This window comes from Acanthisitta chloris, unplaced genomic scaffold (genome assembly GCF_000695815.1).
Source record: "Acanthisitta chloris isolate BGI_N310 unplaced genomic scaffold, ASM69581v1 scaffold11605, whole genome shotgun sequence".
Lineage (NCBI taxonomy): Eukaryota > Metazoa > Chordata > Aves > Passeriformes > Acanthisittidae > Acanthisitta > Acanthisitta chloris.
The window spans coordinates 32824-45343 of record NW_008674327.1 but is presented as its reverse complement, the minus strand read 5'-3'; the positions used below and the strand labels follow the sequence as shown (position 1 = coordinate 45343).

Here is a 12520-nt window from a genome sequence, read left to right as displayed (position 1 = left end):
GGAGATGTGTCCCTTGGCAATAGAAAGATAAAATGGAGTAGAGTTTTGGCCTTTGTTGGGCTGCTCTGGGTTTTCCTGGCTTGACACTTTTCATGAGCCAAGGTGTATCTACTGTCTTTCACCAGACTGTACCGCACCAAAAATCAGACACAAATAATGAGATCTTAGAAGTATTGGGAAAAACACATTTTCAGGGCACCTTGGAAAGTATATTTGTCCTGATGGGATGATTTCCAGAGTGAATTGCAATGAGGCTGGTGAAGGGACTGGAGCACAAGTGCCATGAGGAGAGGCTGAGGGAGCTGGGGTTGGTTAGCCTGGACAAGAGGAGGCTCAGGGGAGACCTTATCACCCTTTAAAACTCCCTGACAGGAGGTTGTAGTCAGGTGGGGGTTGGTTTCTTCTTCCAGGCAACCAGCAGTAGGACAAGAGGGCACAGACTCAAGCTCTGCCAGGGGAAGTTCAGGTTGGATATTAAGAAGAGATTTTTTTTTTATGGAGAGAGTAATCAGACATCGAAATGAGCTGCCAAGGGAGGTGGTGGATTCACCATCCCTGGAGGTTTTCAAGATGAGACTGGACATGGCACTTAGTGCCATGGTCTAGTAACAACGGTAGGGTTGGACTCGATGATCTTTGAGGTCTCTTCCAACCCAGCTGATTCTATGATTCTATGATTCAATTTGTGTCTCCAATCCACATTCTCTTTTTCTCTTTGTAGCACTACAAATCTGGGGCAGGAAGAGGCTCAAAGCATGAGTTCACTCGCCCACAAGGTACAAAGTCAAATCCAATAGGTTTCATGACAGTAAGAATGATCTGCCTGTCTGTATCCATGCTGTGCAAGTCGTTAGTAAGCATGTCTTTGTTTCAACATGAATAAGGATTAAGGAATGGTTATGCCAATATTAATTTCTGTGTACAGGGGAATTTGGGATTAGCTCAGGAATCTCAGGTAATTTTCCTTCAGATGCAGATTAATGGGAAAGTGCTGATGGGATTTTAGTTTGTCTGAGCTGGTGTGACTTTATATTCACTCATACAGTGGTGTGGCTGGGAGTGTGTAGCTCCTTTTACTTTAAATCAGAGTTGTGCTTGCTCTGTGACTTTAAAGCACATAAACTCTACAGGCTCAATTTCTACCACAGCCCTTGATCTCTCTGTGGGAGAAGGGTTTGAGAGCCATGCAGCTTGCTGGGCTGCATTTGTTCTGATGGCACTCCAATGATCAGACATCCTGTCTGTGCTTGGGCATTGCAGACTTTCATCTTTACAGCTGTTATCATCCTATGCTTATGCTGTTTAAGGTTACATGAATTGGGCCATTAGTGGTGCCTTTATAGCTTATAATAGTCTTCAATGGCCTTTGGGATACAATATGTCTTCTGAATGGGGATGTATTTTCACAGTTCTCCTAACTGCTTATAACAGAAGGTATCAGACAGAGAAGGTAGATATTGAGCATTTGCTTAATTAGTTCAGACAATGAAAACTTGGATTGACAAGAGGATGGCAGAGGGGTTGGGACAGTGGCTATTCAAATTGACAGAGAAGAGGACAGTTAGGGCAGATGGAGTCATCATAATTCCATCTGATTAGGAAGGTTTTGGACCACAGGGATGGGTTATTTTTTCTGTAATGCTAGTAACTGACCTCAGCAGCTGTTTGAGATGATGAGTCTGGGTTCATGAGGGTTAACAGATATCGTAAGGGTGTGCAAAGGCCCAGACATAGTGGAAGAGGTAAGCTCAGGACAAGGAGTACATTGTTGCTGAGAAATGGAAATGCACTGTACTGCCAGTTTGGTTGTACTCCCCCTATTTCTCTCCTACAACAGTGGTTGACTTCCTAGTCACACTTTGGGCTTTCAATACTGGTTGCTTTTAGTTTAGTGGTTAAATAAGCTCTGACAGTTTTTAATTGTCTTTATTATCTTCAGTCTCTCTCAATCTCAAGACTTGTCTTGAAGGATTTTTTTCTGCTGGACTCCCACTAGCCTTTCTTAGACTCCCACCACCCTTCCTTAGACTGCCGTCACTGACATGGTGAATGTAAAACTTGCCCTTTTTAGACACTGGTCCCATCAGTTTCTCCCCACTTGTAAGGACTTTGTTTATCCCAAAGGGAAGGTGGTATGATCAAAATTATCTGCCTTCCTCCAACTTTTAAAGCTGCCTTCTTCCTGACTGTTTCTATTTCAGTTTGTACTGGCTGGTTCCTTAATTGTTTTAAACAGATGCTACAATGTGATATGGAGCCTGAAAGGATACTACTTCAGAAATCAATTTAATACACTATTACAATCCTACATAATTAGAAATTATAATTGCAATTAATGTATATAATTGGCATTTGCTATACCAGAAATTGCAATATATTTCAAACTGAAATGATCCAAGATCTTTATTCTACCACAGAGCCCATTAATCTTTGTTGATTCAGTCATTACGTAAGATTTTAAGCCTCTTCTTACGCACTGAAGTTGCAGAGACAGAGTCCAAAGTACAACTGAAAAACTTGTAGATATCTATCTTCATAATGTCATATAATAGCATATAACATATATATACCTGTGGGTTGGTGTTCAGCTGCATGATGAGTATTTTATTCTTGTATTTCAGTGTTTACAGAGGATGGAAATTTATGCAAGTTTCCTTTCCGGTATGGTGGAAGGTTTTATCACTCGTGTGTATCAAATAGATTTTCCATAAGGAAATGGTAAGCTGACATTTCTCACAAATGAAGACAGCATTTAAGTGAAAATGTCATCCTCTTAGTGCTTTTAATCTTGCTTTTAGAATAATTAACTGGAGCTTGATGTGGTGCCTGAGTAGACCAGTGCAGTTCTCCTGCTGATTGTCATGGCCCTGAGGTCAAGAGTCATGCTCAGGGTAGAGGGAGCCCTGGGCACCAGGTCTCTAGGGCTGCAGAAAGCTCAGGAACTGCAGAAATGTTTCCTTGCTGCCATTCATGCTGGAATTGCAACTTACATGAATGACAAAACTTGTACCGAAAAAGCAGAACGGATGGAACAACCTGATAGCAACCCTCTGCTGAGGGAGAGAGATACAGACCCCTGTAAGAGAGGACTCTTGGTTAAGGAATTGTTTGGTTTGTGCAGGCTGTACTTTTATTGCAGCATAGATCATCTGATTTTTGAGGAAAGTTGTTTTCCCCACCACAACCAAGCTCTAATTTCTATCCACCTTGGCACCAGGCCCCTTTGGACAGTGCACTACCAAAAAGTGAGGTATTAGTCCTGTTTGTTGGGTAATGATTTATTCTACTAGTGTGTTTAAGGTCAGGTCTCCTTCTTTTGGGCAAAGGTTACTCATTTACATATGCAGAAGCTGTTAAAAGTATCCATAATTCATTTTGGGGTTGGGGCAGTCAGGTAGGAATCCTACTGAAACAAGCACTGAATAAACAAAATTAACTTTGCAGACAAACCCATGTAATAGCTGTATACTAACAGAAATCAAAGGCAACAAAGCAGGGAATATGTGGGTACCAGTAATGTGAAAATATATGCCCAGATGAGCCATGTGAAGGGTAAATACTTGCATGTATTCAGGATGGAGATAATATTTTAGAGTTTATTTTACTCTCCCATGCAGGGCAGACCTCTCATTTTTTTATACTGGACTGTCTAATTTTTTCATGATCTGTGGCATCTCTCTGGTGACACATCTATTTTAAGTGTAAGTGCTGGTGTAATGTAAACAATACAGCACACACCTGCTTGCACAAATAGACAGAGAGCTTCAGGCTAGGAGACCACTTAGGAATTTCCCCAATATCCAGAGACACAACCTGGATAAGAATAGCCTTCAGGAAACAAGAATTTGAGACTATCTTAACTAAAGAAAGGGAACTGGGATAATTTTCCAGTTTGAACTCTGCCTTTGATGAACTGTAGCCACAAAGTGTTTCACCTTTGGACCCACTTAATTTCATGCAACGCTTAAGATGGATCCTGTTAATACATGACACTCTGTGTATTTGTTTTTATCCTGTTAGGCCACAGAAATGGAAAAACCTGTGAATGGGATCCAAGGTTAGAGCACACTTTAGAGCTGATCCTGTACAACTTGCTCTCATGCTTCCGATATTTGAAAAGCCATTTCCAAGCAGGGAGATGAGGAGGAGGACAGCTGGGGCTGTTTGGTTTTGACAGGCCATTTCACCCTATGGCTGACCTTCTGGCCAGTGTTTACTCAAAAGCTAAAAGCAACCTGATGTGTGACTTCAGGCACAAAGATGCTGGTAAAAGAGCCCTGAATAGCAGTCGGGAAACCTGCTCTGTGCATTTTTGTGTGACTTGGCAGCAACCCATGCTGGTCTGATGGTGAATAACTGATCCCACAGGACCTGGTAGGCACCAGGTGAGGGCAAGGCTTGTGTTCCCTCTGCTTCTGCCTGCTGCAAGCTGTTAGTAAGAACAGAGGTGAAGGGTGTCTGAATGCACCTTGCTACTTTGGGGGCAAACACAAGGAAACCAGATCAGGAGAGCACTGGCTTAATGCACTTATGTCCATGTCCTTAGTCCTTGAGTCATACTTTAAGGCAGGACTACAGGCAGAACTTTGCAGTGCAGGCCAAAGCTTACTCCAATTGGCTTTAAGTTTATGTTTTCTCATACTACTTATCACACATATAGTGCTTTTCAACATAAATCAGCTCCTGACCTCAGAAAGCTCTCTCTACTTTCTCTGAGAGCAACAAACAAATGCTATCTTTATAAATATTTATTGAAAAGATGAGAAAGAAGACAAAATAATTGCAGTATTTAAATAACAGTATTTAAATAACAGACTTCCTTTCACAGCATCCTGTATTGCATTTGCCTTTAATTATAATCTGTTTTCACAGATAAATTTCTATTTAGTGGCCTCTTACCAAGTATTAAGTGTATCATGGAAACTTACCTTTTGTGCTGAAGACAAAAAGCTAGCTGAAATTGCTGCTGGATTTTATTGGTCTCTCCAGGAAAAAACCAACAGCATAGGGACAGACAAAATGGGGTTGGAATGAACACCTGTGAGAACACATGAGGAGGGTGGTCTGAATTGAAGCAAGCTGTGGCTGCAGGGAAGCTGCCAACACCGTGCCCCTGTGATCCATGGTGAGATGGGTTTCTCTGAAATTCTGCTCAAGGGAAATGATGGGAGACCTTGGCTGAGAATTTGGCTGTAAATTGGAAGGTGTTGACTCATAGCCTGGAGAAGCCTTATCCTGTGCTTGAGTGCTGGATGTGCAAGTCCCTTGTGCAAGGGTGGGCTTAGGTCTGTATAGGAAGGGAATGATCTTACCATCTTCTATGGAAACAAGAAGGTAACTTTTGATACTTTTACCACAGACTGAAAAGAGTGCAGAGGATGGCTCTTTGGCTAGCTAGATTACAAACTGGAGAGTTTATGACAATCCTGGAAAGGAGAAGCACATGTGTGTTGAGCTGGGAGATATCAAGCATCAGCCTCTGACTTTTTCTGATGCTGGTGATGGTTGGTTGATGGCAGACCTTTTCCTTCCACCAGTCTGCCTTTGCTTGCTCTCAGAAACATCCTATTGTTCAGGCTTCCAATGCTCCTGATGGGTAAAATGGCCCTCTTTCCATTTACCCTCCCTGCCAGTTAGGCCTCATCTGTGATACACCATTTTGTTTGTCCATTCCCACGTTGTTTACCATGCATGGGTTAAAAATGTTATTTAAGTCAATCCGTAGTAGTGGACTTTTCTGGTGTAATTAATTCAGTATCTGTCTTTAAGTTTTGACTTTTTTATTAACAGCTTTATATGACAGGCTGATGTAAAGACATTTGCTATCTCATAAATTTTGTGTGTGGGTGCATTTGCAAATAACACAAAGAAATAATAAGCCCAGTGGGTTAGTCTGGCTGCTGGAGGTAACATCCCACAAGACTGAAATGTCCTCACATTTCTGGTAAGCCTCCAAGCGAAGAAGACACTTTAAAAAAAAAAAGAAGGGAGTCAAGTGAAGTAGCTTTGAGAATGTGCTGAGGTTCTCCTAGACAGTGAGAGATGTGGAAAATACAGAAGGATTATGTGACTGTGCTAGAAGCCTGGCACCAGGGAGGCAGCTTGACATCACAAGGGAGGACAAAGAGCAGGGACCGTTCAGCATGGGAAAGAGGGGGCTGGCTGTGGAAAGCATTGAGTGGGAGGACTAGTGGGTTGTGGAAATCTGGTGGAATAAGCCTCTGTTGGGGTCTCTGATAATAAAAAGTGTTTAAGACAGAAAAATTAGAGTTCTCCCTTTGCGTGGAACTTGGCTGCTGCTGGACAGACTCCAGAGAGCATTAATTTGCATGCAAACGTTGTTCCCTCTCAAGGATCAGAGTTTTCTTGCATCTCTTAGGTTTATACAGAGCCTTTTCCATTTCCCTCTTCCATGCTGCCCAGTGTAATGTCACTCTGCTAAATCAAATTATGCCAGTCAGAAAAGTTTGGATTCTCCTCCCCTGTCATGGCTGGCAGAGATGCAGTGTTCAGCCAGAGACAGTTTTGCCAACAGTGACACAAGCAGTGCCATGAGCCACTTTTAATTCATTCCTTGCCTTAATCCTCATGCATACCAGACCATACTTTAAAAAAGCACAATCCACTTTCCACCCAAGGAGCACAGAGAAATTTCCATCAACTCCAGCAGTATCGCACTGGCCTTTAATGCCTGTGAGAAAACAGCCTTTTAAAGTACATGCCAAGTTAATCTGCACTAGACTGCCAAGCACCTTTCTTTTAGTGCACCTTCTGTAATTGAGGTCACTGGATTTCGTATAGGTGGGGCTATTCAGGAAGTAATAGGAATTAAGCATTTTAAATACCAGGTAGCATCTAATTAAGAAGGAAAGTAGGGCAGTTAAAATGGCAGACATGCATTACAACAAAATTTCAATCTAGCTGCTGATGTCCTAGGGTGAAAACACGTTTGATCACAAAACTATTCAAGGTATGATAAAACCATGCATATTAAAAATAGGCCATCAGGCACATTAAATAAAGTAAATTCCAAATTTTTCTACTGCCGTGTAGCTGATATTTATTACTCTGCATTAGAACTGGTTAGGGAGGATGTGTTCATGGATGGCACATTGGGACAGCACATGGACCTGCAAGGTTCAGCCTCAGTTCAGCCTCATGTGGCTCCCTGTGTGTCCTCAGGGAAGCCTATAAGATACTTCTGCAAATGAGGAAGAGCAGCTCAATGCTGCTTGGAGTGCTCTGAGCCTTGGAGATAACAGACTGGTGAGGGCAAGGAAAGTGTGCAGACACCAGTTGTCAAAATTCGTCTTGCTAGGATTCCCATGGGCCATGTGGCATGCAGGACTCAGTCCCCTGCTCTGAAAAAGGGAAAGATTTTATCTACATGTTTGGAAATCACCACCATGTCTGTTATTTCCTCATTTCATTTAGCAAGTTCCCAAATAAGAATGCTTTAAAGGAACTGAGTGAGAAATATGTTTGCCACTGTCAGCCAGGGAAAAGTCCCTCTGTGGACAGTCTCACACCTCCATGGATTATTAAAGTAACCATCAGGCATCAAAAATGGTCTGGGTCCTGTTTTGCTTGTTTTGTAATGAGTAAAGGAGACATAATTTATTTGCTTTGGGTGTTTTGTTTTTTTTAAATTTCTGTCTTTCATTTTCTAAACTTAGAAATTGAAAGAATGTTGAGGTTTTTTCTGGAGGATTCATTGGAAACCTCAGGTCCTGCTTCTACATCTCATTCTTAATCTGTTTTTGATTTGAGACAAATGGAGCAGAGCAACTTTGACCCAAAAAAAAAAAAAGCATGTTTTTCCTCTGGTGTTAAGAGAGTTTGAATGAAACAGATGCTAATTGGAAAAAAAAAGTATGAATTTCCAGGTTGCTGAAGTGTGAAGGCAATGTAGTTTCAGTGAAAGCATCCAGGTTGTTTAAAGCTGCACTAAGCTTCCCCTTTGATTCTTTTCAGGTGTTCAACAACACATAACTTTGACCGGGATGGGAGCTGGGGACACTGTGTTTTGTTGCCCAAAGACCACTCAGGTAAGGTGAGCTATTGATGATTTGCACCTGTAGATAGGAGGGACAGTGCTTTTAGTATTTTTATTGGGTGTTTGCAAGCCTTCCAAGCTGTTTCCATAATCTTTCCGTGACTCTGCACAATCATAGCATTAGGTTGTGAATATACCACAGTCTTTAATTCACTCTCTGTTGACTAACTTGAAGTCAAGGAGGGAAATTATGGTAATGCCAACATGGAAATCTGAACTCCTGTTGGAGCAGAGCACAGAGATGATCTGCTCCTCCCTCACTGCTTGGATGTGCCTTTTAGCTTTTCCTTCATTTAATCAGCTGTGTTTTCTGTCTGTTTGACCAGTTAATTTTTTAGAAGGCACAGAAATATTTCACACTGTACAACACACAGCCATCACTTCCATCTGTCCTTTCTTGAGTTCTCATGGGAAAGAGCAGACCTCAAAACCAGACATTCTCGGGCTTTGGGCTGTGTCAGGAGAAGACAAGAGGCCAGACACATTCATTGCAGGAGTCCTGAGGGGCAACAAAAGGCTTACTTACAGTGCTGTGTCTTCATGTGGTCTCCACACTCCAGTGCTACAACTACCTTATTGCGAAAGTCAGTCTGAAACGGGAAGTGAAGGTCTGTGACAAACTCTCCTTTCTATATATATGTAGGTGAAGTCACTTAAAATTAACACAGTGGGAGAAAGTGCCACATCCCAAAACGTTCAGTTGGGAACAGGCATCCCTGTCCTCAGCAGTACCTCAGTGACAGGTCTTTGCTTGCCTCTATCTCCCTAGCTCCATGTTTCAAGAGCTGGATGCTGGGGAATCTCATTTTATAAGGAATGTATATATTTAATTCTCAATTCATACAGCCCCAGATCAGCATTGAAAAATTGAGTGTTGCACTGGTCAAAATTGATGCCCCTGAGGGTTTTTTTGGATCTGTGTCTAAATGCTGATTGTGTTCCTCTTTTTGCCATCTCACTACTTCCAAGTGTCTTATTCAGTCTGCAGAATATGACCAGGTGCCCTTAGACATTCACTTGTCACTTTGAAATGAAGGCCATTTCCCACCCTCCCTTTCAGGGAGTCCTCCACAGTGTCAGGAGTCTTATTGCCAAGCTGATTGCAATCTACCAGAACACTTGAAAAGCCAACATTAGCTGAATCATGCTGACAGTTGAAAATTAAGCAGTGCACAGCATCACCTATTTGAACTTAACAGCTTTAAATTATTTTCCAGCCTGGCTTTAAAACAGATTAACAGTAGATCAGAGACAAATGACCTAACCCCAAAACAAGCAGCAATGTATGTGCCTTTGTAATGCAAGTGTGTCAGACATGAACATAGACTTTATAGGCAGTTCATGCTTATAATTCAGATTATGAGGGCTGCACTTAGTTATTCGTGAGTGCCCTCCCAGAGCTTAAAATATTGGTGACTCTAACTCGTGACTGCTTTAATCCTCCAGTGAAACACTGACTGTCACAGTGACAGCTGGCTGACTCAAGGAGGCTCTTCTAGGAGCTGAAAGAGCTCTCCAAGCCTAGTGTTGCATTTCTGAGTGTGCCTTGTGCCACCTCTGTCTTTTTGAGCCATTTTGAGCTTCTGGCTCATTTTTCCTGCTATCCACAACAGTGTTGGATAGGGTGGGTTGGAACAAGAAAGCCACCCTGTCTGCCTGCTCCTTGCTGAGGGGTATCTCTGTAAATGTACCTTATATCAGTGAAGGCTTTCCCTGCCTACTGCTTTTCCTCCAGAAAAAAAAAAAAAGAAGTTATATGTGTGAGAGAGGAAAGAAAAGAAAAAAAATGATAGGGTAGCTGGAAGAGATCACTGCTGGCTGTTGCAAGATAAAAAAAACCCCAACTTTATTTCTGGAAGCATTAAGAATTTTTAAAAATTATGTAAAAGATTTTTAGCTATAATTTTATTCATAAACACAAGTCTACTTAGTCTTTTTTTTAAGCAGCAGGCACTTTGAAAATATTTAACAGGTCATTGGCCACAGCTTAAAGACAAAAGGTTTACGGTGAGGTGGAAAGGAAAGGTGACATAATGGATGAAAAGAATTTCAAACAAACAGGAAGAAAGTTTGTCTGCTGTGGAAGACAGCTGGGAAGAAATAAGTAGTCAAACCGAACAATGCTGATCTTTAAAATGTGTAAAATAATATGATTTTGTTGTGAAAAAGTCCACTCAAATATTAAATCTTTGGGGGAATCTCAACATTTTATAGATGCTTGAGAAACAAGAAAAAATGAAGTTTTGGGGAGAGAGTATCCTTTGGCTATGAGAGGTTGGTGAGAAGTGTGTCAACTAGGGTGGAAAAGGAGCTGCTTGAAAGCAAAAGTTGAAGCACAAAACCTCTCCAAGCCAAGAATAGCATGTGTATGTGGGGAGTCTACTTCAAAACATTGGAGATGCTTACAAATCAATGCTAAGCAAGTGTTGGAGGCATTGATCCAGAAAAATACATCTGCCAAATTCATGGGAAAGTTTAACCAAAAAGTCTTTAGCTTCAGGATGAAGTGAAGCTTGGGTATGAAGTTTGTGCTGAAGGGAGGTGTCAGTACTGCACTGTGCAACTGCCCCCAACATCTGTGGGAGTTCTATCACTGTCTTCAGGAGGTATTTGTTCAGGCATATATTTCCAGACAATCCTCCAGTCCTTCCCAGGTGGTACCTTTGGTGTGTGTGCATACTAGTTGCCCATTGTGATCCCCTTCATACACATGGGCCAACTGGGCTGTGCATGCATAGCTCAAATATATGTACACATATGCATAAATGTTCAGTGCCCCTATATGTGGGACTTCCAGATCTTGGGCAGTCTGGTGGGACTACTGCTCCAAATGTCTGGAAATCTTGGACAAGTGGCCAAAGGAGGGAAACCCAAACATGGGAAAAATGTGCCAGACAGTGAGTATTTTAAAAATATATTTGGACTTATATGGAAAGAAGAAGTAGAACACTGTGGGCTGTGCAGACAGGAGGAAGAGGCATCATCCCAGAAGGGACTTTGGGGAAGGTGAGTGACAGAAACAGAAAGTTTTTGTTGGGAGATATGGGTACAAACGTAAGACAAGGCTACTGCTCATTCAGCAGAGACTCAGAGAGGTGAAGCTGAAGTCAAGATGACTGCTAGCAGGCATGGAGTGTTTTGCCCATGAGGGTGTTTAGACATTGCTGAGAAGGCAGGGACTTGGCACTTCCCAGTTAATGGACAGTTAATGGTGGGCAGGATTTTCCACAGGGAACGGTGATGTGTTCACATGCTTATGAGAAAAAGTTGTTCCTGGACTCTAGGAAAGGTGGAGAGGGACACAGAAGACCTCTGGGAGGTCAGGCTGGAGTGGTGGGTGGAATATGGTGAGGGACTCTGACTGGTATAGAAATGGAGGTCTGGAAGTGCTTTTTTTTCAGATTTAACAAGGGTACAAAAAAATTACTTGAGCACTTGTCCTATCAAGATGGCTTGGAGATCAAGTCATGGTTTGATGTAATGGGGATAGGAAATACAGGATTTTCCTTTGAGGAAACATTACGCCACTAGAAGTTTCCTAACTATCAACAGCAGGAAGAGTAGGAATGTCACTGACTCTAGCTGCTTTCCCTTGATGTTATCCTGGAGTGAAACTACCAGGGAATACACCCAGACCTGCCATCTGATAGGCATTACACCACTCTCCTCTGAAATAAATATTGTGATCTGTGCAGGGGAATCTCACATTTACACTACCGTCGCAAACTTCAGGATGTACCTTTTGTGCTTCAGTTCAGCCCTGTATGTGTGTGCCTGTGCTCTATGTGGCATCCTGTGCTTAGGACCGGATTCTCTAGCTGAAGAAGCACCTGGGTTAAGTAACTCTAGAGTTGGCCTCTCAGAATTTGACTAGCATTAGTAAAGAAGATTCAAATGCAGGCAAGCTGTTGGGCAAGCTCTGGAGGAGATGTAAACATGCTGTTGGTTAACTTCAGGGGAGACATATCCCTCGACACTGCCTGAAATCAGGAACATGGTTTGGCCAGCAAGACTCTTACTACTTTAGCATAGCACACTGCCTAGTAAAGCTTCTATTGCAGGTGTTTGTTAGAGGGTTGTCCTGGCACATACACTTCTCTCCCACCACATTTTCCTATGAGTTAGAAAATTCCTTAGTAAACAGAGATATACTAGACTGATCCAATTTAATCTTTCTTGACCTGATTTACTTGGATATGCTTTGTGTTTTGCTGTATATTTTCCCCCTTTATTCCAGCTGTCCATTACCTTTAGACATAATCCAAAAATCCATAGCAAATTCTTCTGTCGAGGGTTGCCCTTTGTGCCATTTCAAAGAGAGATGACTAATCCCAGTGACTGATGTCTCAAAGAGAAGGATGCAGGGCAGGAAGCTGGGCAGAGGCAGAGCTGCAGCCTTCCTCCCTCCCCAGTGTAAAGGCACAGCTCCATCTTGTGGGCACCTGTCCCATCTTCTTCCTCACT

The 12520-nt window shown here is 42.2% G+C and overlaps 1 protein-coding gene across 1 annotated transcript in view; it reads left to right on the top strand.

Moving 5' to 3' along the window:
* Positions 1-12520, top strand: part of HGFAC (HGF activator) — a 42569-nt gene that overhangs the window by 1305 nt on the left and 28744 nt on the right. Inside the window, exons 2-4 of the mRNA XM_009075296.1 lie at positions 722-776; positions 2622-2718; positions 7975-8048. Coding sequence (XP_009073544.1) covers positions 722-776; positions 2622-2718; positions 7975-8048 — 226 coding nt within the window. The remainder of the gene's footprint in view (positions 1-721; positions 777-2621; positions 2719-7974; positions 8049-12520) is intronic.